The sequence below is a fragment of the Phyllobates terribilis genome, unplaced genomic scaffold, assembly GCF_046119375.1.
Source record: "Phyllobates terribilis strain yellow unplaced genomic scaffold, ASM4611937v1 Scaffold_5__5_contigs__length_657084704, whole genome shotgun sequence".
NCBI lineage: Eukaryota > Metazoa > Chordata > Amphibia > Anura > Dendrobatidae > Phyllobates > Phyllobates terribilis.
The window spans coordinates 541540018-541567485 of record NW_027362765.1 but is presented as its reverse complement, the minus strand read 5'-3'; the positions used below and the strand labels follow the sequence as shown (position 1 = coordinate 541567485).

General features: G+C 41.8%; 1 protein-coding gene across 1 annotated transcript in view; it reads right to left on the bottom strand.

Annotated features, from left to right (window-relative positions):
• Window positions 1–27468, bottom strand: part of LOC141273669 (transmembrane protein 150A-like) — a 151833-nt gene that overhangs the window by 79062 nt on the left and 45303 nt on the right. Inside the window, exon 2 of the mRNA XM_073685844.1 lies at window positions 15697–15744. Coding sequence (XP_073541945.1) covers window positions 15697–15744 — 48 coding nt within the window. The remainder of the gene's footprint in view (window positions 1–15696; window positions 15745–27468) is intronic.

Sequence of the window (27468 nt, the reverse complement as noted above, 5' to 3'; positions counted from 1 at the left end):
CCAATTTTGGCACTTTGCCCTGGCTCTTCCCGATTGCCCTGTTGTGGTGGCAACCAGTGTAATGCTTTATAGGGTTGATGTCAACTGTGAAATGTCAGCTGGCATCAAGCCCTGGTGTTCGTAATGGAAAGGTGTCTATCAGACATCCCCATTACTAACCCAATAAGTTAAAAGAAAAAAAAACAAAAAAAAAACACACGTATATTCTACCTTAAAAAACACCTCCCAACTCTAGCCCTGTTTCACCAATTTAAAAAAAAAAATAAAAAAATAAAAATCATCCAGTACAGGGATTCCGATATAGTCCACCGAATCTGAAGTAGACCACAAATAGTGACCTGAAAGACAACCTCTTTTTAAGAAATAATCCCCTGCAACTCCGACGTAATCCATGATGTCCACCGATTCTGTACTGCAAACTTTTGGAGCATTGTTCTGAGAACAACACTTCATAGGTCACTCCCTGTCATGTCTCACGAGCGATGACGTTAGTAATGTCATCGCTCGTGAGACATGACTGCGAGTGACCTATGGCTGCAGTACAGAATCAACGTTGCCGACTTCCGCGAGACCCGGCAAGCCCTGAACAGCGGTGAGGTCAGTAAATACACCGCTCATCTCAGGGCGGCGTGATTCGGCGACTGATTAGATGTATACCAGAAACACCCATGCAAGCTTGAAAACATAACAGATGGTCAGATCAAATACCAGGTGATTTCAGCAGACTATGTGAAAGGGGGAAGGTGGGGGGGGGTGTCTCAGGTCTCTTCCCTGACAGACGATTATATTGGGTGAGAGGAGGATCGGAATTTTGAATATTAATACCTAAATACTTTTAGGGTATGGGCACATTTTAAAGTATTTGCAGCAGATATTTCTGCACCAGACAATGTTTCTAGGCAGAAAAAAAAACAAAACAAAACACTGCATAAAATACATTACATTTTTGCTGGGATTTTGAATGCTTTTTTTAGGCTTCTTCTCCATTCATCAGAATGACTGAAAAACGGTGAAAGAACAGATTTGCAGATTTGAAGCGGTTTCAGATCTGTTGCATGAAGCAAGAGCAACATGTGTATGATATTTCAGAAATCTTTTTCACTTTGATGGTACAGTGAAATCCTGCATTTATTCATGGCAAAGTGCAACATACAAACAAGACCTTATTTTTCCAGGAGATAAGGTGTTGCCAAAAGGTTTCTGGAAGTGGCTTGCTTCCTTCTTTCCTATATATTTTAGGAGTCGGTCCATTTTATACCGACTCCACCAAAATGGGCTCCGACTCCACAGCCCTGGTTAAAAGTTCACAGAAGGAGCCCTATAGTCCTCCTTATGGGCCCAAACGTTACAGGTTGTGGGATTCCAGCATACAGAGTGAGATCCCCTGCGTCCACTCTCTCAGTGAAAGCATGACATCTTGCACTTTGCACTAACTCAGTGTTGTCGCATCATTTACCAAGTGGTGACCAAACAGTTACTACTGTAAAGATGTTACCACTCAGTCACAGCTTAGTAAATTAAGAGGCTGTGCTAAATTATGGCAGGGAGCAAGATCTTGCGATAGCATGTATGATTTTGCACTGTCATTGAGAGAGGAGTTGCGGAGGATTGAGGGATCCCACTATCCAAGAAGTTTGATCTTGTCTTTAGTTAGAAAATCAGGGGACACTAGGGAGTGTTATGCACACTATTGAGGATAACTTTGAAAAAAAACACACACACACACACACACACACACACACAGACACACACAGACACACACAGACACACACACATCAGTCTGGGGCTGCTCATTATTTCAACAAATATTGACAGCCAAAATTGACAATAGGTATTTTTTTTAAAGCTTGGACGAAGTATTGATAGGGAAGAAGGAGGGGGAGGCAGGCCCTTTTGAATATCCCTAAGGCTGCGTGCCCACGATCCGTAATAGCAGTATTTTGGACGCAGCTCACCTGCGCTGCTCCAAAAAGCTGCGCTCCACATTAGAAGCACAGTGGATGGGATTTATAAAAATCCCATTCCCATTGTGCTTCTATTTGATGCCGCGTAAACTCACCGGCAGCACAGGTTTACGAGCCGCAGCATGTCAATTTCTGCTGCGGAAACACTGGCAATGCGGTTTGGCCAAACAGGTGCAGTGTCACCCGTATGCATGGATCCTGGACCCACTGTGCCATGGGGCCAGGCTTAGCTAGGAGGGGAGTAGCTAAGCAGCCACCTAGGACTCCTGATGGTGGAGTTAGTCTTCAGCTGCAGGTAGCCGCCAAGTACCACTCCAAGGCAGTCATATGGTACTGTAGCTGGATAGCAGACAATAACATGGGCTCGGAGTAACTGGCGGGACAGGACTCACTGTTCAGACAACACCGGTTCTGGGTCATCGGGCAGAAAAGATACTGACACATGGTCACAGGCAGGGATGAATTCGCTTACTGGAACAGGCTCCGACAGTACGGACTCTGGAACACTAACCAAAAGAGACATTGGTGCTGGTCTCTGCACCGTGAGGTGCGGCTTCAGGGTTCGCGCTCCCCCGATGCAGCTCCAGGGTTCACATACCGCAGGCACGGCTTCAGGCACAGGTACCGCCGAAGTGGTGTCAGGCTTTTCAGGTACGGCAGGAAGCGGCATCAGGGTTCAGGTGTGTCTTTGGGCTCAGGTACCACGGTTTCAGGTTCAGGCCCTGGCAACATACAGACCAGGGGATTCAGGTTCAGGCCCTGATGCACACAGACCAGGGGATTCAGGAACGGATTCAATGGATCTTTCAACTACCTGGGAAGGACAAACTCACACTAACTAGGGCGTTGTAAAGCTATTGGCTGGGGGTGTATTCAGAGTGCGCACGCTGCCCCCTTAAGAGACCCATGCGCGGGACCTGAGAGCCGGGGACTGTGGCCAACGGAGGAGGGAAAGAAACCGCCAAGCAACTGCAGCGGTGAGTATGTCAGAGTCCCTGCCGTGAGGAGGCAGCATGCAGGGACACCGGAATAGCATTACATGCAGTTTTAGTGCTTTCATAAAACTTCAATGAATTCAAAAAAATAAAATAGCCTTTTCTGGGCACAAAGAGGTATCACAGCAAATAAACTGTTCATTTAGCAGGGCACATACGCTCGTGCAGGATCACCCGAAAAGATCATAGTACTTTCTCCCGAATCAAACTTCATACACAGAAGAGGCCGGTCCACCAGTCTCAGTATCCCCTTCAGCCTGAGCTCCAGCAGCCTCCAGTACCAAACAGAAGTGTTCAACTATGGGCAAAGCTCATACTGAACAGTCTGCAGCTTCTACAAGCAGACTGCTCAGCTTTCCTAGCTGACCTGTGAGTCTCTATTCAGAGAGAGACGCTGGTAAATCTCTCTCAACTACAGCTCACAATTTGGCTGGTCACTCACAAGAGGCACATTCTACTCTGCTCTGTTCAGCAGATTGACACATGGCCAGTGAACATAGGCCCTAGTCCTTAGTTAAAGCTAGCCAGCATTGCTTGGATTTAACCCAGTCCTACCTGGCTCTGCTACACAGGGAAAAGGAGAATCATGCAGTGAGGATTTCAATCCTCTCCCCTTTTGTTCTCAGGGTAGATCAGTAGCTGCCAGAACTCCTCTCCCCATATTAAAAGCACATGAATACTTGATGGAACAGATTCCCCTGTACAGTCTGGTGGGATAGCCATCTGCTGAAGTGTGTGTGTGTGTGTGTGTGTGTGTGTGTGTGTGTGTGTGTGTGTGTGTGTGTGTGTGTGTGTGTGTGTGTGTGTGTGTGTCCGGTCAAACATTTTACATTTTTTCTGTAGTTAAAATTACTGTAAAATTTGCCATCTTTAATTATTAAATAAGAATGTTTCTACTAGGCAGGTCGCTAGACACTTTTCTAAGGCATTTAGACTTCAAAATGCTTCCAAAACCTCCTTCAAGCATTCAGAGAATCTTTGTTGTCTGGAGGGAAAGCAGCCAGAAACTGTATGGTTCAGTTATAGAAGTTTACCTTTCAGAAGCTTAGCATGAATAAGTAACCGGAAGATTAAGATTAACTCCACAGTATTGGTTAAATATTTGTTTTTAAAAATTCTGTAAACTTACTAACAAAGAGGAACAAATGTAAATTTTTAAAACTACAGGCAAATTTCTGTTTTCACACATTTTCAGCATCACTATTCCCAAACAAATGACAGAGCTAATTCTTCAAGGTCTTCTTTAACACAGTCTAAAGGCATCACAGAAAAAAAAAAAAAAACACGTCATCTTGATATGATTCTGTACAGTCATCCTATCTTGTTATATAGACCTGGAAGTGTAGAAGGACAGTATTTTAATGTGCATTGTTAACACATTAACAGCATTTCAAAACAGTGGTATTGCATATAGTGTTATTCTTGGTTTTCTTTAATATTTATAGCCCATCAATAGACCATCAATATTTGATTGCGGTGGTCCAGCTCCCTGCTGATCAGCTCAATGAAGGAAGGAGTTGTGGCTCTCACCATTAACAGTCACAACCATATGCATAGCTCTGGGAGAAATAATGATGCTCTGTGGCATCTTCACTCAGCTGGGTGCTCCAAAAGATGGTCCTTGCCAATTAATATTGATAGTGTTTCCTGAGCAGCAGCCATCAATATTAAAAAGGTTCCCCAACCACTACTAGAGTAGTATACAGTACATGCAAGTTTCTGTAATCTGATAAAGCTTTTTATGTTATTACATACTAAATATTGTAGCTAATGACTAACAAACGATATCAGAAGTGTTTATACAGTACGAGAATCAGGAATTAAATGGTTGAACAGAGATTGTTACATTGAACCTTGTGCACAGTGTTCACACAGACACCTATTTAGGACTTGGATTTCCACTCCTCCTTTTTGTCGGTCTAATCGTTGACCGAGAGCAATCTCCATTTGCTTTACTCAATTTTCAAATACTGAACCAGAATTTTTTCGCTCACCACAACAATTACATGCACAATGATCAAGCGTTTTTGGGCATATTATTCAGTCACTCATCCCATTCACATTACACAATTATTGTGACCAATGGGTCGCTAGCAGTGATGAGCGAGCGTGCTCGGATATCGTGTTATCAGAGTATCTCTGGTGTGCTCGAGTAATATGTTAAAGTCCCCGCGGCTCCATTTTTACAATTCTGACCACTGTCACTTTATGAGGTAATTACTCTGGAACGCTTCAACGGATCCCACTGATTCTGAGATTGCTTTTTCGTGACATTGTACTTGGAATCAATAGGAGGCGGATTTGTAGTACCCTGCAGCAGCCACTACAAGTAGATGGCCAGCTCTGCAAGCAAGTACTGCCGGCCGCCACCGATAACAGAAGATCGAGTGCTGGGTGTCGGACCCTGGCCGATCAGTCATTGATGACCTATCCTAAGGATAGCCTTAGTAGTGGACAAGCTCTTTAATGAAATCTACCACTTAAGTGCTTAGTGCACCCTTGGTGTGGTCAAGAGACAAAGTGCACCATTTGCCAATTAGTTCTGCATTCCCTCTCCTTCACTGGAGATTGACAGCACTGGCTTTTCTGGAGTGAGCACTGTCTGCAGAGGTATCTCAGGCAAGCTAGCGCTGTCAATCATCAGTTAGGGAAGGGGTGGGAGACATGGAAAACAATTGGACGGAACAATACCCTTTGCCTCTTAGTCACACCAAGGGTGCACAGACTACGCCAATTAGCTAATCACAGAATAGAGGCAGCGCTTAGAACACTAAAGATGCAGGTTTTATAGGAATTAAATCCCCTACATGCTACGTGTTTAATAATACTGTCCGCTTGTGCTGATAGACTCCCTGTAAAGGGGTCTTAGCCAAGAAAAGGATTAAGCACTGAAGTAAAAGGGTAATGTAAATATTTATACACCATGGTGACAATAGTGTTTTTTTTAGAGGAGTACAGTACTTCATGTTTAACACCAATGATAGTGTAGTGGAGGCCACTTTCTAAGCACCAGGAATCTGTGTCCCTTCAGCGCAGTCATGTGCAGCTTAACATGAAGAGTCAAGGCAGATATCCTACTCCTCCACACTCCAGGACGCAGCAATAAATTTGAAAAAGACCCGGGATGGGTCAAAACGTCAAGCTTCTAGCACTACTTGTCGCTTTTCTGTCCCCAGCACTATGATGAAATATTGGGTTAAATAAACCAGGAAACTGAAATCCTACTTGTGAGTGCGGTTGATTTTCTACAAGTCCTTGTAGTGACAGAAATACTGCATAAATATATCAGCACTTGACAGCAAAGAAGTCACCTAGGGAACATTATAAATTGAAAGTCTAAGAAAACCTAAATTCAGCTATACCCACAATTTCAGGTTGACTGGAGTTTAGCAGTTTCACATTTTACTCCCATATATAATTAATACATGGAGCAGGATGAGTGTTTTGAGGATTCAGAGTCAAACACAATATTCAGCTACTGAGGAAATCATTTCTTGCAATCCTTATAAGGCACTAGAAGTCCTCTATTCTGACTTTTTATAGACAAGGTTCCCTTTAGGGTATGTGCCCACGTAGCGTTTCACAAGAGTATTTGATGCGGAGTTTCCGCAGCGGAAACGCTTGTAAAACGCATGTATATCCGCACCCCATGGTCCCCAATGAGAATCCGCAAATTCTATGCCCATGCTGCGGATTTTTCCACAGCGTTTTTGATGCGCACAAAAATCCGCAGCATGTTCATTAATTTTGCGTTTCTGCATGCGGAATTGCCTTTTCAATGCAATAAAAAACGCAATGCAATTCAGCATGTCGAAAACGCGCGATAAACGCTTGCGAAATTCCGCACGCGTTTTTCCGGGAAAGGACATGCGGAAATGAAGCAGAAAATTTTCCGCTTCATTTCCGCAACGTGGGCACATAGCCTTACACTGCATGATGCACAGCAATAAGCAACCAGTTGTTTAAAGGGAACCTGTCAAGTACTATCTACACTGCCCCCATTGCTTTATTAGTGATGCAATATGCATCACTAACCAGCTTTTTTCATTAAAATCAGTAGTATAATGATGTTATAACATTATATAGACTTTGTCATACCTGCTGTAATCAGTCATAGGGGTGTGATTCTCAGATTCAGTCAGGGGCAGCACCGCGTTCACTCAGTGCTGGCCGCCACCCATGTATTTGAATACTGATCCTGGCAAGGTTGCATCTAGATCGGAGGGGATTTTTGTGCTCCTCAGTTTAGCCTCCGATCTAGACGCTTCACTGCTGAGGAGACTAGATCGTAGTTGCTGAAGTGAGGGCCTAAAAAAAAAAAAATCACCTCCAATCTAGACACAACCTTGCCGGGAGCAGTATTCAAATACATCGGCGACGCCAGCAGTGAGTGAACGCGGTGCTGCCCATGACTGAATGAGAGAATCACACCCCTATGACTGAATACAGCAGGTAGGGCAAAGTCTATATAATGTTATAACTTCATTATACTACCACTGATTTTAATGAAAAAAGCTTGTTAGTGAAGCATATTGCATCACTAACAACGCTATGGGGGCAGTGTAGATAGTAGATAGGACGTGACAGGTTCCCTTTAATAGCCAATTTACACAAACTGACCGAGCTTCAGAGTTGCACTCAAAGATCAGTAATGGATCGCTCTGTGCACAAAGGCTGCCATTGTCCTCAGCAGCACAGGTCACATTTACACACGACGATGCGCTGCCGAGAACGATGATAGTTTGTACAAACAAAAACTTAATTTCACATGGTGAATGAGCAGTTTACTTGTTCGCAGGTGGCCGGCAGCCTGTTTAGCCTTCACACTCCTAAGAACGTTCACGCTCGTTCTAGCATTGTAAATGGACCTTTAGTCATAGCAGAAAAACAACAGGAGCAGCGGAGGGGCCGTAGCAGAGCCGAAGACCCTACCCACAGTCCCATCCTGATGCACGAACCTATGATAAGAAAACTTCAAACCACGATTACACAAAATCCACAAAACTAAATTTCTTCACCACAGGTATTGTTTTAATCAGTATCACAGTGCCAATATGGCCACGTGTGTACTTTGCTTAGCAAAATCCTGCTGACGGATTCCCTTTAAAAATGTGAGAAACGTCACAATGGATGAGGTGAGCCTGTCAATTGAAGGGGAAGGGAAAGGAACCTGATGGCCTTACAATTCTCCCCCACTCCTGCCTCACTAGACCAATCACATGGGAACCCATAAGACAACCAATTGCACCCTGAAATGTCTAAAAAGGGTGAGCGTGAAAAATCAAATAGTGAAGACGTTTCTAAATATATACTGATCATCAATCAGGAAATTAGGAAATTCCCCATCCTAGCCCAGTGTGTGCGTCGAGGGGAAAAAGTTGAAGTGCTGTGCAAATGTGCCTAAAACTCATGTGGGCTCCCACCCACACCACAGAGTCACCACTCGAGGCAATTCGGCACCTTGAGCTCTCAAACTACTAGGTCCATGGCATAGATTCTGGGGGTTGGGAAAGTAAGGAGGAAGAGGGGGGAGAATCACCTAGCCAGATGTGTATACAAGCCACCCGGCTTACGCCCAGCATACATTAGTGGATCTGTTTTTGCATCAGCAAGACAGAGCCCACTGACTATACACTTGATTAAGAAAAAGGCCAAGAACAGACCTTTATAACCATTGATGGTTTTACTGACTTGATTGATAAACACACTGCTAATCCCCTTGACTTAAAAGGGAGTCAGTCACCCCAAAAATGTATTTTAGATGGGCTATACAGTGTTGTAGGGGACATAGCCTCTAAGAAAACCATACTAGCACTGTACCTGCGACTGATACAGTGCTAAGAAAATAATTTTTAATTCCTATGCAAAATGGAGAAGGCTCCGATGCACCCTTGTTGTGGTCAAGAGTTTGGTGCCAATCTTGGCTACTAATTTTTTTTAAATAAGGGTGGCTGTAGTCAGCAAGAACCAGATAAGCGTTTCTTAATGAAATTTAACTATACAAGTTTTTCTGAAGCTCTAAACACTGGGAATATCTGGAGCATATTTCAGAACAGAATACTGTTATATGTTGCACAGTAAGAGCCTGTGTAGAGCGATCATCTGCCCCCTCAGTACTATGAAGTATTCCATTTGGTCTGCGAAGCCTCAAATATGAGAGGTTTACACAGTTGGCCACAAAATTTCCAACCACAGTCACTCATTTCTTGCTAGCTTCACTTCCATGAAATGTTTCTCTCATGCTCAGACCTGATCTTAGCAGTTTATTATTCCATCCCCTGATCAATCTGACACATTTAGGAAGATTTTAACTTAGTGTGTTCCAAGCTATACATAGCCAAGATAGAAGTACACATGTAATGTTCTTATTCTGTAACAGTCTACAGTATTATCCAGTAGGGCTGTATTCAATACATACGGCTCTGGCAAAAATTAAGAGACCACTGAACAGTTTTTCTATTGGAAAGCATGGAAAGACTGGTGGAAAGCATGCCAAGACGCATGAAATCGGATTAAAAATCATGGTTAGTCCACCAAATATTGATTTCTGAACTGCTCCCGAGTTAAAACATGAGTAATTTGAGGTCTGAAAGTACGGTTTATTTTTTTGTATTTTGACGCTTTATCATTTGCTGCCAATAAATACAAAATTTTTAGCTTTGAATTTCGGAGACATGTTGTCAGTAGTTTATAGACTAAAACAACAATGTACATTTTACTCAAAAATATAAAGAGAAAAATCAGAGAAAATGAAAATTTTGCAGTGGTGTCTTCATTTTTCCCTACAGCAAAGAATATGGCTATATACAGCTCTGGCAAAAATTACGTTTTGGGCTGTGCTATGTGTACACACACACAGATTCATAAAAGTGCCAACTTTCCCCCTGATAAAAGGAATAATTGCATCTGTACAGATGCTCTGACTTACACCCTCTGTATCCATCTGATCACAGGAACATAGTTTCCCCAAACAGCCATCCTTGCAAAATGGGATATAAAATCTTTATCCTCCCCTCCTCACTTCTATAATGCCTACTCTTAGGTAAATCTATGGAGTATAAGCACAGAACATTATGTACACTTATGGTCACTGATCTTTATGACTTGGTCTCATTTGCTAATGTCATACAGTGGGGAAAATAAGTATTTGAAACGCTGCTGATTTTGCAAGTTTTCCCACCTACAAAGAATGGAGAGGTCTGTAATATTTGTCGTAGGTACACTTCAACTGTGAGAGAATGTAAAAAAAAAAAATAATAATAATTATCCAGAAAAATCACATTGGTATGATTTTTATATAATGTAGGCAATCTACAAATAAACTATTTAAAGGGAAACTCCCCACATTTGACATATCTACCCTATTAATATGGGCCATACAGCTTATAGAGTGCTGAAAAAAAATCATACTTGTATGCCTCATATCAGATGCCTTCTTGTGGAAAAATCATTTTTATCCCTTTATGTTAATGAGTTCTTCTAGGCTATGAGGCGGACATTGCCTGGAAGACAACGTTGCCTCCTCACTTCATTAGCCTAGGTTTCGCCTCCCATCAGCGCTGTAGTGTCTCTAACGTCTAGTTCTTGACCAGAAATCCCGCACCTGCACCACTGCAATTGTCAACATTCCACTTTAGTGTTGCTTCTGCGCGACCGAGATCACTGGAGCAGAAGCAGCAGTGACTGTACGGCACCTGCGCAGAAGCAACACAATGCCAATGCCCGTAGAAGGGCGCAACATGAAAGTGGTACATTGGCAACTGCAGTGCACAGGATTTCTGGATAAGAACTAGACATCACAGGGACATTGATACTGGAGGGAGGCTATAGCTAAGCTAATGACATGAGGAGCAGAGCATTCTCAATAGGATGAGATGGTGCCGAGCAAAACTAAAAGGTAAAAAAAAAACAGTATCTTGATTAACATGAAAACGCAAAACTACTTTTGGGAGAAAAGACGGAACTGGCCTCAACACTACCTCATCCTGATGAAGGTAAGGGGTGTGACAACACAGCCTCAAGCTCCGAAACTCTAATAGAAGTAATGGCTATAAGGAAAGCCACCTTGAAAGAAAGAAAGAAAAAGCACAGATCTCTGACTGATTCAAAAGGTGGAGACTGAAGAGCCACCAAAACAAGATCCAGATCCCAATGGTCCAGAGGAGCCAGATATGGTGGCTTAACATGTGCCATCCCCTGGAGAAAAGTCTTAACTTGAGGTATAGATGCCAAATTCCTCTGAAACAGAATAGGCAGGGAAGACATCTGACTCTTGAAAGTTAAAGCGCCAGCTCTGCTTCCAATCCAGACTGCAAGAAGGAGAGCAGCACTGGCAAGGAAAAAGCTGTAGGTGAAGTACTGGCTTGCTCACACCAACAAAAATAAGCCTTCCAAGTGCAATGGTAGACTCGCAATGAGGATGGCTTCAGCGCTCTAATCTAACCTGCTGTCCTCAAAACCGTGACTTCAACAGCCATGCCGTCAAATTGAGCACCCATAAATTCGAATGGAAGAACGAACTCTGGGGTAGAAGGTCTAGGCGGTTCGGAAGAGTCCATGGGACAGCCACCAGGATATTGATGATCTCTGTATACCAGGCCCTTCAAGGCCAATCAGGAGGAATGAGAATGTATGGAACAACCTCTGCCATGATCAACTTGAGAAGTCTAGGTAGAAGCAATAGAGGTGGAAAGAGATGAGGCACAGTGGACTGGAAGCAAGCGATTACCAGGGCGTCAGCTGCGATTGCCTGCGGGTCCCGGGACCTTGCCACAAATTTTGGCACCTTGTGATTTACTCTGGATGTCAATACATCTACATCCAGCGTACCACACCGCTGACAGATCTGCCTGAACACCTCTGGGTGAAGAGACCACTCTCCTGTGGGTAGCTGCTGGTGACTTAAAAAGTCCCAGTTGTCTACCCCTGGTATATGAACTGCAGAGATTAGAGGAACCTTGTCCTCTGCTCACTCCAGAATACCTGCGACTTCTGCCAGGACTGAAGGGATTCAGGTGCCCCCCTGGCGATTGACATAGGCCACAGCCGTAGCATTGTCTGATTGAACTTTGATAGGCAACCCCTGGACTAAGTGCTGTCAATGTATAAGAGCTAGACGGACAGCTTTGAGCTCCAGCACGTTGATTGGGAGAAGTCTCTCCTGTCAGCTCCCAACCCCTTGGACCGTTAAGAGACGGAAAATTTCTCCCCAGTCAGACAAGCTGGCATCCATGGTGGGCACCTGCCACTGAATGGGAAATAGAACAAGAAAGCCTGCTCCTGCAGGCAAGGTATATTCTGCTGGGGAGGAGCTAATTTTATTTAAATACAATAAATGTCAGCCTCTTGGTGGGAGCAGACTATCCCCATGGTTGTGTGTGTCCCCCAATAAGATGAGGGATAAATGTATTTATTTATTTTACTCACTTATATAGCACCATTAATTCCACAGCGCTTTACAGACATTATGGGCACTGTCCCCATTGGTGCTCACAATCTAGATTCCATATCAGTATGTCTTTGGAGTGTGGGAGGAAACCCACACAAACAAGGGGAGAATATACAAACTCCTTGCAGATGTCCTTGGTGGGATTTGAACCCAGGACCCCAGCGCTGCAAGGCTGCAGTGCTAACCACTGAGCCACTGTGAAATGCAGCTTTACCTAGTTATTGGTAAGAAGGGCAGCAGGGCCCATGCTTTTACACAGGTTGTGTGAAAGGACAGGTATAGTTCAAGGACATCGGTAACTTCTGCAGTGGAAAATCCCCAACAAAATCTGCAGTGACAAAACCCCTCAGGGTTTAATTGCAGAAATGAGGATTTGCTGCACACGTCGCATTACATAACTTGACATGCTGCAGAGGTCAATTCTTCTCAAATGCAATACTGATACCAGTTCTGGAGATAAAAATATAACTTGTGTTCACACCATGCAGTTTTAAAAAATTTCCTAATAAAAATCTGCATCACGATCAGGAGCATTTCAATAATGGAACATATAAAATCGGTGAAGGCTTGTTAATATGGAACAATGTGGCGTCAAAATACAAAGATGTAGAGCAATGCTTGAAGGGGAAGGGAATGTACTTGCAGCACAGTATCCACTGAGCCATGCGACTGCTTTTTCTCTTGGACTCATTGAAACTGACAGATTTCATGAGTTTCATGTGTTATTTTTTCTTAGGTATAAAGAGTAATGTAGCGAGCAGTAATAAGCCAGTACGCATAAGATTACATTACAAGAGGCTGTTCTTACTGCATACAATGGGTTTTTCCTGCAGCTGTAATATACGCTTCCTTTAAATGGTCACCTTGAATCAAATGGTCTCAGCCCAAGCTTGGTTTGTTTTGTTTTTTAAATGTTTCCAAGAACTTAGAAACCATTAAATGTGACACATGGCTGGGATTCTTTTGTTTTCTTCTCCTTTACCCCAGGGCGCCTGCACTTTGTTCAAGAAATTACTGAATATTAATCTTGGTTAAGAAAAAAAGTTTCTACATACCCTGATCCTAAAGGAGTGAATGTTAATAAGCAAATCGCTGCCAAGCTAAAACCAAAGCATACATGGCTTGTAATGAGGCAGTAGATCACCATTTATACCTCCATAAAATTTTATTTCATTGATTCATTGCATCTTATTAAAAAAAAAAAAAAAAAAAAAAAAAAGCAAGTGAAATTCCTCTTCATTAAAAGTGTATTGCACTGTGTGAACAACTCCTGTGCAGACTGATGAGTCTCCATGGTAACAAATTACTAGCAAACACTGTGTAGAGTAATTACTGAATTAGCTTCATCTGTCAGTCGCCAATTTGTTAAACTTACCAAATGTGTTACTAAGTAATACACATAGAAGGGAATATGACTGAAGGGCTAGACTACATAGATCTTGCTTGTAGTCTGTTGCCATGGCAACAGAATCTACAGCTGTATGATGACCGTGTGTTTTCAGAGACAACCGGTTCAGAGTTGATTCCAGTCACAAGGTTTATAGTAATTGTGTAGACAGCCTGGCAAACAAGAAAAATACTCGCCAGTATTAAGATTAGAATTAATTATCGGCAGCACATCTCCTCATGTTAAACAGGAGATTTGCTGCCGATTAGCATGATATTCTATGTTCACAGAACGGTTGTATGAACAATAATTCTCTGTACAGCAGATTGTTTAATGGCCATAGTCAGCAGGTGTAGAGTAACCATAGTTTTATTTTTTTCATAATGCAATAGTACATATATTACAAAGCTTCTTTTTTTCACATCTTAGAGAAATCGGCTTTATTCTCCTCCTGGATTGTATTTCCGTTCTCAAAATGATCAATTCAAGGGTTTAAATCTGTCTTCAGTGAATACAGACTTTCCCATTAATGATATAGGAGAGGACAGTTACAATTCTCCAAAGAATCTTATGAACACCAACTGTCTTTTCAGAAGAACTTGCAGCAGAGAATTTGTGTCTGCCTTCAGCCCTCCTCTCCATAGAATCTTTTAAAGAGAACCTGTCATCACTGTTATACACCTTAAACTAAAGGCATTGCCATAATGGCACTGGTGTACAGATTTAATACAAACTCTCAATGAAGAAATCTATAGCCTGGTTTTCGTAAGATAATCATAAGTTTTGGTCTCTGCGCATCGGTCCGAGCCTCTGGGTAGGGTCTATGTCACAGCCATGGCCCCTTTGCCATTTTCTTCATTAAATGCTCCGCCGTCCTAGCCGCGGGCGGTGCTTGCGTACATTGATCTCTAGATGTGCTTCAATAAAACGGCGCCAGTAACGGTGCAGGCGCAGATTGATCTTCTGGCAGTCTTCGGAAAAATGGTGCTGGTGACGGCACATGCACTGATTGAGATCTCTGCTCGATTCTCAAGGAGAAAGAATCAGATTTCTCTGATAAAGATACATTACAAAGTTTCATTGATCAATAGGACACACTAAAATAAGAAATAAAAACGATGGTTACTCTTTAAAACACCTTCCTGAACCATTATACAGATCTTAAACCAAACACTTTTTATCCAGATGATTTGATGGTCTCAATGTTTATATTCTTCTCAAACACTTCCAACATTCTGTCATGAAAGCTTTCCTTTGAAATAAAAGGATGACACAGCCAACATCAGCAAAGTTGTTTTATGTTGCTGGATTATCGCTTCATAAAAATAGTACAAGATAACAGTGTTGCTGTGGGTGAGGTCAAATAAGGGAAGATGTCTCCTATGGGGAGGCACACAAAAGCCAAATACATTCTCCTCTAGAAGAAAAGCTGTAGTGAATAAAGCACAATCGGAGTTTTCAGGAAAAAAAAACACCCAACAGTTGACTGGTAAACCTGTAGTTGTACAGGACCACCATTCTAGGACTAGAATGATGCAATAAAAAAAATTATATTATTCTCCCATAAAAGAAAGCACCATTGTTGTCCCATATCTGCCACCCATAATAATCCATGATTTCTTGTCCTCCCCTGTAAAATCCAAAAAGGTAGGTATCAAACTTCTAGATGAGTAATATGTCTGTAGAGGGCAATGGTATCGCTTTGCTGTAAACTAACAGGGTTGTGAATAGAGCACACCAAGATAGTTTTCATGTATATTTTATTTTAAAAAGTTATATAGTAGTGTTAGGCCTATAACAATTTGTACTAATCTACAAGAAAATAACTTTTAAGTCTATCACAAAAAAACGTTTATGGTTATCAAGACATTGAGCTGTGGCACAATAGCGAGGTATTCTTACCAGTTTGACACAGGGCAAATGTGGTTGTTCGACAATGCCATGGCATACCTGTAATACAAGAGAAACTTACATTAGGATTTATATACGTGCAGATGAGTAAAATACTTTAATGAAAGCATTTGGCCGCTTAACATATCTTGCTTACTAGGAATAGTAACGAAAATAATAAAGCCAACTCAACTCCCAATGAATAACAAACAGACAAGATCTCCATTATTGGTCGGAAAAAAAAAACAAGTTCAGGTCCTCAAGTTTGTACAGCAACACTCAACTGTCTCAAATCGGTCACATTTGAAGCAGCTCCTTACTAGACCTCAAAATCAAGAGATCAAATACATAAGTTACAGTAAAAAGCACTAAACACAATGGGGCCGATTCATCAAGTCAATGTTGTTCACGCCTGTCTTCATGAGGATACGTGCTGGAGTCAGATGTACCCGATTCATGAAGAAGAGGTGTATGCCTATGAATCTGGAGAGTTTGATGAGTGGTGTATGCCAGAAACCTTACTTCAGTCAGGGACTGGAGTGAGGTATATGGCATAGGGAACGGCACAGCTAGCCATGAATTAGACAAACAGTGGCATCACACTCCCGCAGTGCATCCAACCAAACCCAGCTCCAACCCATTTGGGCGATGTTGGGAGAAAATGGCATGAAAATGGGGGAGGGGGGAGGGTTTAAAAGGCCACGTTCACACGTTCAGTATTTTACATCAGTATTTGTAAGCCAAAACCAGGAGTGAAACAGAGGAAAAGTATAATAGAAACACGTCACCACTTCTGTATTTATCACCCACTCCTGGTTTTGGCTTACATATACTGATGTGAAATACTGACCAAATACTGAACGTGGCTTACGTCTGTTCACATGTGGCAATCCAGCTGCGGTATTAAAGCATAGCAGCCCTGTGCCGATGCGGTCTGTCAACTGTTCCCTTGCACAATTACTTAAAAAGGGAACCGGTCAGGTCCCCCACAACTTCTTGTGGGCACTTAATTTGACCAATATGGCGGTCTTAAAGTGGAAACTGTGGATAACCTACTCTTTTGTTGTATAGGTCCAAAGCCCTAACCAACGAAAAGTATCAACATTATCTGTACCACCCTTCTGTGTAATTCTCTGCCATACGCCTAAAAAGGTGTCCCCACACCATCTCTCCTATGCCCTCATACAAATGAACAACTTCAACTCAGACTCCTCCAAAATGGACACCGACTCCACAGCCCTTGCTTCGACCATGCAGTCATGTTTACTCAACAGTAAGAGGAGATAAACTCCATATCGGCAGCGCGTCACACTAGGTTCCTACACAGGTTGTATTCATCACGCATCTTGAACTGTAGCACAAAAGCAGCCCTCTTCACCCATGGCCAGTTCATAAAGGTATCCTGCAACCCTGGCATTTCTATAAAAAACAGAAGCAGTGTTTCCCAAACAGCTCTGTTTGGTACTTTTGGTCATTGAACTTCAGTAAAATTATATTAAACCAACAACAGCAAATACAATTCTAGCACTAGAAGGTATTGGAAAAGACAACTAATCCTCAATCAGCATAGAGTAATCTGACATTAGATACACAATAAAAAGAGGTCAGCCACCAAACTGCAGGAATAACAGGAAAGCGGTGCTGCTCTTTGATAGGAAGGAAAAGGACAAAAGATCAACCCATCAATGAACTGAAAATCATATTCTACCATTTATATATGGAAAAGGGCATGAGAACTCTAGTAGTATTGAGAAGAAACTTGTTTACCTGCTATTCTTCATAGAAGTCTGAAGATCCGGTCACTAGATTCATTCTGCTGTGGTTCGGGCAGCATGAATCAGTCTGGCTGGGCCATTGCAGTCAGGTCTGTTTTGCTCAGAGATGCTACATGGTTTCAGAGAAAGCATACTTTAAAAAGCCAGCCGGGGAATATAGGAAGCGACCCGACGACCAAGGTAGGTTCCCGTTGGCTGTGCCCCAAACCGCTCCAGTTGACTTACAGGTCTCTATGTAGGTCCACGTGTATACTATGCGTATGTAGTCAAAGGGATCAAGTCAGAGGCAAAAAGTCCCTGGACGGCTTTTCCAAGTATGTTTCCTCTGATACGCAACAGCGTTACAGTGCAGACCATAACCGGCTGTAATCGGGCAGCTAGTGTCCGATTCAGAATGAATCTGATGAGAAGTTGCCTATAGTGGCTACAGTTCATGTTATGGAAACCCTTATTTAACAAGAGAAATTAAGAAATACAGATAAGTGTACAATCACACAATTTCAGGCATAGCAAAAATAATGCAACACATTATCCTTAGGTAGCAAAACATAAATAATTTAACAAATGTAACAGGCTGTGCTACTAACTGTTTCAGTAAGCGTCAACTATACACATTCTGGTTGAACTGAGAAATGCAAAATGGGTTGGATTTCTCAAAACACATGTCGATGGGTAATAACATTCTAAAGGGTTGTACTTTGTGTCAAAACATAGAAGACACAGTTTTAGAGATCCCTGCGAAGACAAGACGTTTCAAACTATAGACAGAAGTAGGCTGCTCATATGAAACTTCCAGTTTCTTCCACCATCAGGTGGCGTGGTCAAGTGAAAAGATGAGGGAAGGGGCAATAAAGGGGATTAGCTCTGCTGTGCCAAATGTGAAGCTGAACTGGGAGTATAGGAGAAAGACTGTCATCACCACCGTGGATGGGGGTGGGCGGGGGTGATATTTCTGCAAATACTGCGAAAATGTTATTTCCAACAAGATTATAATCCAATTTTCTACCCCACTTCATTTTACTAACAATAACTTTTTGTTAAAACTTTGCTTGAAAAAGGGAATCGATCACCAGGTTTTTGCTACCTCATCTGAGAGCATCATGGTATAGGGGCAGAGCCGCTGATTCCAGTGATGTATAACTTACGAAGCTGCAGTTTTGATTTAAAAGTGTTTTATCTGCTGCTCATTATAATATTTATTTTTATAGCGCCGGCATATTAGGCAGCATTTTACAATTTTAGAGGGAGGGGGGCGACTTGTACAGACAATAAAGATGTCACAGAATAAACAGTGCACATATCAAAAGGAATGAGGGCCCTGCTCGCAAGCTTACAGTCTATGAGGAAATAAGGGAGACACAAAGGTAAAAATGTACTCTTATTGTAGAATACAGCCACAATATACTAAAAAGGGGATGTATGTAACACTACATGAACTGGTCACCAGCCAGTATATGTACTGTACAGACAGAGGCTATTAAATGCATGAATGATATGAGCATGATTTTGAAGAAAATGTTTGTATGGGCCAAACTAAGACAGTTAGACAAGTATGGTGAGGCAATAGAGTAAAGAAATGCATTTTTAGGGCACACTTAAAACTCAGGATATTGGGAATTAATCGAATTGTCCTGGGTAGTGCATTCCAAAGAATTGGCGCAGCACGCGAGAAATCTTGGAGATGGGAATGGGACGTTCGGATAATGGAGGATTTTAGTTTTAAGTAATTAGCAGAAAGGATGACACGGGTTGGTTGGTAGAATGAGACGAGGGAAGAGATGTAGGGGGCTGCTGAACTGTGGAGAGCGTGATAAGTTTATATTGAACTCTGTATTGGATGGGCAACCAGTGCAACGACTGGCACAGGGAAGAGGCATCGGTGTAGCGGTTGACGAGGAATATGATCCTGGCTGCTTCGTTCAGGATGGATTGGAGAGGTGAGAGTTCAGTAAGAGGGAAACCGATTAGTAGAGAGTTGCAATAGTCCAGACGAGAATAAATAAGACCTACAGTAAGAGTTTTTTCCGAGTCAAAAGGTAAGAAAAGGTCTAATTCTAGAGATGTTCTTGAGGTGTAGGTGACATGAGCAGGCGAGTGATCGGATGTGAGGAGTGAACGAAAGATCTGAATCAAAGATGACCCCAAGACATAGGGCATGTTGCCGGGGAGTTATGGTGGAGCCAAACGGAAATGACAATATAGGAGTATAGAGATATGTTAGAGACAGCGGAAAGACAATCACTGGTATTTTGTAATAATGCAGGGGTGAGGTCTGGAGAAGAGGTGTATAATTGGGTGTCATCAGCATAGAGATTATACTGAAAACAGAATCTGATTGTTTGTCCAATAGCGGTGGTGTACAAAGAGAAAAGAAGGGAGCCTAGGACTGATCCTTGAGGAACCTCAACAATAAGGGGAAGGAGAGAGGAAGAGGAGCCAGCAAAAGACACAGTGAAGGAGCGGTCAGAGGGGTAGGAGAACCAAGAGAGAACAGTATCTTTGAGGCTAATAAAGCAGAGCATAGTGAGCAGGAGCTGGTGATCCACAGTGTCAAATGCTGCAGAGAGATCCAGGAGAATCAGCAGGGAGTAATGACCATTAAGATACCGTCTCACATAACGACGCACCAGCGATCCCGGCAACGATGTGACCTGGCCGGTATCGCTGGTGCGTCGCTAAGTGATCGCTGGTGAGCTGTCAAACAGGCAGGCTCACCAGCGATCAGGGGAGCAGCGACATCGTGGAAAGAATCTTTCCACGATGTCCTGCTCCTGGTTACCAGCCTGCTGCTGAAGCAGGAGCAGGCTGGTAACCATGATAAACAGCGGGTTACTAGGGGCACACGCTTAGTAACCTGCTGTTTATCATGGTTACCACTCTGCTACAGTGAGTGGGAGGTTACCGCTCACCGTAGCAGAGTGGTAACCATGATAAACAGCGGGTTACTAAGTGCGTGTGAGCTCCTAGATACCCGCTGTTTATCATGGTTACCAGCCTGATCGCTGGTCCCACACAGCGATGTGTGCTGACCAGCAGGAGGGCAAGGACCAAAAAATGGTCCAGGACACTTTGCAGCAATCAGCGACCTCACAGCAGGGGCCTGATTGCTGCAAAGTGTCACACAACGACATCGCTGGTGAGGTCGCTGTTGCATCACCAAAACCGTGACTCAGCAGCGATCTCGCTAGCGATCTCGCTATGTGAGACGAGGGCTTTAGATGTAGCTGTTAGTAGATCATTAGAGACTTTAGTGAGGGCAGTTTCAGTAGAGTGTGAAGACCATAAACCAGATTGTAAAGGGTCAAGAAGAGCGTTATCTGATAGATAGCGGGTTAGACGGGCGTGGACCAAGAATTCCAGGAGTTTAGAAATAAAGGGAAGATTCTAGACAGGGCTGTAGCTAGCAGTGCAGTTCTGGTCGAGGGATGGTTTTTTAAGTAATGGATGTATGCTGGTGACCTCCTTAGTTGTTCTCTGAACGCTGAGACTGATTAGCAGCTTTCTGCGTACACTGTGCACAGACAGAAAGCTGCCAATCAGTGGTGGGGACGGGGTTATGCAGAGCATATGAAAATGCTTGACTACCTAGCAGCAGGTTTACTAGTCCTATAGTGATAAGCAAATTCTGATAAAATCACTGGGTTTTATCAAAACCACAGCAAGCAACCAAGTGACACATCACTGTAATCAGGGTCTCTGTCTCTACATTATGCTGCTCTCAGAATAGGTGGCAAATAACTGGTGACATTCCTTTTAGCTGAGAGAAAATATTTTTCAAAGAAAGAATGGAAGCATTTCATCGTTGCGATGGGAAAAATCTGCAAACTCCAAATCTGGCAGTAAGATTAATAAATTCCTAGATCAATAACTCACATTCCAGAAACATTCAGTTCCTGCAGAACTTTGTCAGAGAATTGATCATGACAATCTCTGACAATGCGTCTGAGCAAGAGTGATCATAATACAGCTTATTCACAACTCCCAACAGGTGACCTGAGCAAGACGCTGAAAAGCAGAGAACTTTCCACAATAAATATTACACATGAGTCTTCTCTGAAAAGAAATTATATATATATATATATATATATATATATATATATATATATATATATATATATATATATATATATATATATATATATAGAGCCAACCAAATTTAAGTTACCAATATTATACAAATACACATGATCACCTCTATTAGCAGCTTATTTTAATAAATGTGTTACAAAAACACAAAAAAAATCTATCTAGTACAGACCAAAAGTTTGGACACCTGCTTATTTAAAGATTTTTTCACATAATTCCACATGTGTTAATTCATAGTTTTGATGCCTTCAGTGTAAATGTACAATTTTCATAGTCATGAAAATACAGAAAAAAATCTTTAAATGATAAGGTGTGTCATGTATGTATGTATGTATGTATGTATGTATGTATGTATGTATGTATGTGTGCGTGCGTTAGCTGGGAGGAGCTCATGGTACATCTGATGGAAATGTACCAGTTACATCAGAAATATATTCTAGTTAAGGTCATAAGTGAACTCTAATAAATGTAGCTCATCTTTCAGTTGCTAAAGAGGCAGGGGCGTATCGACCGCGGTCAAAGAGGTCGCAACCAGGCCCGTGCGCGGGTGAGCGGTCCGGCAACGCCAGCATAAACTTCAACTGGATATGCGTCCTCGGATGTACACGGTGTTCCAAATTATTATGCAAATAATATTTTCTCAGATTTTCCCAAATTACCTATATGAATTGCAGTCATTGTAATTTTCCAGTCAAATAACTATTAGAGTACAATTGAAAGGTTTTTGTACAAACTGCCTATGATAACAGTATATTTTTTAAAAAATAAATAACTGAAACTGCACTCAAAATGCATGTTCCAAATTATTATGCACAGCAGAGTTTTCAACCTTTTCAGTTTAATAAAGAACAAAAAAATGGTCATTTTTGAAATTATAAGCATTAGCAGGTTATTACAAACTGAAATCAAACAGTTTTCAACTCAAAACTTTATTCTAGGTGAAAATTACAATGACTGCAATTCATATAGGTAATTTGGGAAAATCTGAGAAAATATTATTTGCATAATAATTTGAAACACCGTGTACATCCAGTTGAAGTAAATTGCGGCGCACAGACCTGTTGGGTCCGTGTGCAGCAATACATGCTGCCGGACATAGAAGTTTGAGCAACTCAGGACAACTACTACATTCGAGTGTCCACCTTCAGTAGGCGTATACGCCCGAAAATGATGCACAGCACCTTTGTAGTCTAAGGCCCCGTTGGCGCATATGTCCGAACCCAGTTCAGTTTTGCGGGGGTTTTGGACGCAATGTTAAAGCACCCATAGACAGCTGCAGATCCTCACAGACAATGAGCATAGGAAAGAATAAGTCAGTGATGCACTGATTCTCATACAGGGAACCCAGAAGCTGCATTACAGGGGTGAGAGCATGGCCAAAAAAAAAATAATAAAAAGACTGATGGAAATTGAAGATTGTGAAGACAAAAGTAACGGCTGCATTCACCTACATAAAATTATTTCTTGCTATATAAAAATGATCAAACCTGACCTACGCATGGATATTACAGGCTTTTCAATTTTTACATGGATCTCGTACAACCAATTTAACAGGAAAATATATTTACTATGACAATTGTTATACATATAAAACAAAACCAAGGATTAACCGACCGGTTCACAGCCAGTGTCCAAAAGGTACTTTGGTTAGTGATGGTGTCTAAAGTCTATAATCCGTCGTGCAAGTCCATGGAACGTATTTAAAATGGTGACCTGGCCAGTGTCACGTTCCACAAATTTCGTCTTTTCAAAAATGGAGCTGTGTGACGTTACAACTATGGTACGTGGCATGCACAAAATACAGCAGCAAATACCCTCTTTTTTTGCAGTGCTGGAACTTTGCCTAATGGAACTTTTCAAAACGCCATTCGAACCTTATAAATAATTAGTATGAAATACTGATTGGCTCTTCAACTAAAAAACAATCCTGATAGTGTAAGAAAGAAGAAAACTAAGATCGAAAGAGAAAAGAAAAAACAAAATGCTGGAAGAAGTGTCCAGTGGGCAGCTTCCCTCTAACTCTGCCAACGCCTGGCAAGGCTTCAGTCACAGAGTGCTCCCAATACACAAATATCAGCATTTAAAAGAGAAAAAGTTTGTTTTGTAATGAGGAATCTTCTCAATATTTCATGCTGAAAGAAATTTCAAGACAGGTTTCTATTAACTCTAGAATTTTTATTTTTTACCCTTCACCATTCTGTGGTCATATCTTTCAAATTTGAAAATGGATAATTGTATTAAGCTCTGCTTTTTACAGCACCAATTATTCTTTTTTTTTTTTTTTTTTTTTTTTGTATTATTTGGGTACATAGGCTATATAAACAGAGGTATTGAGGCACCATATCATCACTGAATTCATATTTTACATTCAGTTTCATTCCCACAGGTGTATCAAATCCAGCCCTCACCATGCTGTCCGCCTTTACAAACATTTATGAGATCACTGAATTTATGTGTAGTCCTCTAATAGGGAGTTATCATTGTAACAAGTCTGTTCATTAAATTTCTTCCTTCTAAATATTCCATGATGAACTGAGTGGCATTACTGAAAAGTGGAAGAGCTTAACCACAGCAACTCAGCTATGTAAGACCACAAAGTTACAGTGTGGGGTCTCCGAGTGCTGAAGCATATAGTGCATAAAAGTCACCAATGCTCTGCTGACCCCATCTGTGGCATGAACATCAGCAGAGAACTATGCCCAAGAGAGCTTTATGGCATGGGTTTCCATGGAGGAGCAGCTGCATAAAAGCCATACATCAAGCATAAAGGCAAGTGTTGGATGAAGTGGTGTAAAGCAGGCCAATACTGGACCATGGAAATGTGTTCTTTGAAGCAAGGACACATGCTCCTCCATTTGGCAGTCTGATAGACGAGTAAGGGTTTGATGAATGCCAGGAGAACTTTTCCCTTCCCACCTGTATTGTGTCAATGCCAAGTTTGGTGTGGGGGGAGATCGAGCTAAAGGGTTCTTCTTCAGGGATAGGCTTAGGTCCCTTAGTTCCGGTGAAAGGAAATCTTAATTGTTCAGCATACCAAGCCTTTGTTCAGTTGTAGCTTCTCACTTTGTGGGAACAGTTTGGAGAAGGCCCTTTTCTATTCTTCCACCATGGCTGAGCTCCAGAGCACAATGCAAGATCCATAAAAAGGTATGGTTTGGAGGAAGGGGAGGTCGATGTGGAAGAACTTGACTAGAGCACCAAACCCTGACCTCAACCCCATCTAACACCTTCAGGGAAAACCAGAACAAGTTTTTTTTTGGTGCCTATGCCTTTTTTTAGCTTTTTCCAATCTGAAGTAAATTTATGGGACCAGTTATTACAGCTATGGAGATATCATACACAAGTTTTGTAAGGAGAGAGAAAAAAAAGTAACTTCAACTGCAGCAAAATTAAGCAGGCCACACAAGATATTTCCTTTGGAACTCCTTAAATGTATGGAAGCAACACAAATTGTATGTGATTATGAGCTCTGAAGACCCCAACAAACCAGCCATCTCATATGTACAGTGGGGTTGAAATTTTGGCAATATTTCAGAATGTTAGAGATTTTTGCATAGATTTGACCTAAAACCATCTAGTTTTGGACCTGTGTGCAAATCTGATAAAGAGAACCAAAAAGTCAAAGATATTATACTTTGAGAAAGGGACAAAAAAAAAAAAAAAAAAATTGCCAGCCCTCAAAAAGGGTTCAATTGTAAACAACTCTGGACCACCAAGGTCATCGCCCTTAACCCCCAGACAACCCTGGAAATATTCACTAATAAACCCCGAGCCACTCAGACATTTAGTAATAATCTTTTAAGTCATCCTCAATTTTCAGAAGTCAACAAACTACTGAGTTTAGGGATGAAAAGACCAAAGTGGTTGTGTCTGGGACCCAGAAATATTTTCTTTCTCCATGTTACCTCGTTGGTGAGTAGCAGTGATCTTCTCCTTAAAAAATAGTTCTGAGGACTGTAGTCTCTGCAAGCTTCCCCAAAACTTATTCAACAGGGACCAAGTATAATGATTAAAGCTACAATTTTACAGAACTTTCTTTTAAATTCTACTGTTTTTTTTTACCCCTCACATGACCCATTAATACAATAAGACGAAATAAATGTAAATTATGGAAGTTGACCAAGTTACTTGCTTGGCTAATTAATATATCTATAATACTCCCGATGCCGTTTCGCTTTTTGGGGGAGTGAAAGCCCCCAGAAGAAGCGAAAGTGAACCGGTGTCGAGCGAGGAAACAGCCCATGACACTCCTCTCCTGGTGGCCCTTATTTTTAAGGTAAATAGAGCGATGTTCATTTATATGGGATAATCTCCTTATGATTTTTTTCTGTATATGTTTTTGCTGCATATATCTTATACATTAATGTCAGATTATAGCCCACCCTTTATCTAGTGTATTGAGCGTGGTTAGATCCTTAGTGTTGCCAATTACCTTTTGGTTAGTAGCACATTATCACTGCACATATACAGCAATGACACCATAGGATTATGAAGGTCTCTGATATTATGCACTTTATTTAATTATATCATAACCTTGCCTTTCCACCAAGTGACCTCGTACAGGTGCTTCTCACAAAATTAGAATATCAAAAAGTTAATTTATTTCAGTTCAATTCAAAAAGTGAAACTCATATTATATAGAGTCATTACAAACAAAGTGATCTATTTCATGTGTTTGTTTCTGTTAATGTTGATGAGTATGGCTTACAGCCAATGAAAACACAAAAGTCATTATCTCAGTAAATTAGGATAATTAACAAAATACACCTGCAAAGGCGTCCGATGTGTTTAAAAAGGTCCCTTAGTCTGTTTCAGTAGGCTCCACAATCATGGGGGAAGACTGCTGACTTGACAGATGTCCAGAAGGCAGTCATTGACACAATCCAAAAGGAGGGTATGTCACAAAAGGTCATAGCTAAAGAAGCTGGCTGTTCACAAAGTGCTGTATTCAAGCATATTAATGGAAAGTTTAGTGAAAGGAAAAAGTGTGGTAGAAAAAGGTGCACAAGCAACCGGGATAACCGCAGCCTTGAAAGGATTGTTAAGAAAAGGCCATTCAAAAATTTGGGGGAGATTCACAAGGAGTGGACTGCTGCTGGAGTCATTGTTTCAAGAGCCACCACACACAGACATATCCAGGACATGGGCTACAAGTGTCGCATTCCTTGTGTCAAGCCACTCATGACCAATAGACAACGCCAGAAGCGTCTTACCTGGGCCAAGGAGAAAAAGACCTGGACTGTTGCTCAGTGGTCCAAGGTGTTTTCAGATGAAAGTAAATTTTACATTTCATTTGGAAATCAAGGTCCCAGAGTCTGGAGGAAGAGTGGAGAGGCCACAATCCAAGCTGCTGGAGGTCTAGTGTGAAGTTTTCACAATCAGTGATGGTTTGGGGAGCCATGTCATCTGCTGGTGTAGGTCCACTGTGTTTAATCAAGACCAAAGTCAGCGCAGCCATCTACCAGGAAATTTTAGAGCACTTCATGCTTCCCTCTGCCGACAAGCCTTTTGGAGATGGAAATTTCATTCTCCAGCAGGACTTGGAACCTGTCCACACTGCCAAAAGTATCAATACCTGGTTTACAAACAACAGTATCACTGTGCTTGATTGGCCAGCAAACTCACCTGAACTTAACCCCATAGAGAATCTATGGGGAATGGTCAAGAAGAAGATGAGAGACACCAGACCCAACAATGTAGACGAGCTGAAGGCTGCTATCAAAGCAACCTGGGCTTCCATAACACCTCAGCAGTGCCACAGGCTGATCGCCTCCATGCCACGCCACAGTGATGCAGTAATTAATGCAAAAGAAGCCCTGACCAAGTATTGAGTGCATTTACTGAAAATACATTTCAGTTGGCCAACATTTCGGATTTTAAAATTGATTTTTTGAAGCTGTTATAAAAGTATTCTAATTTACTG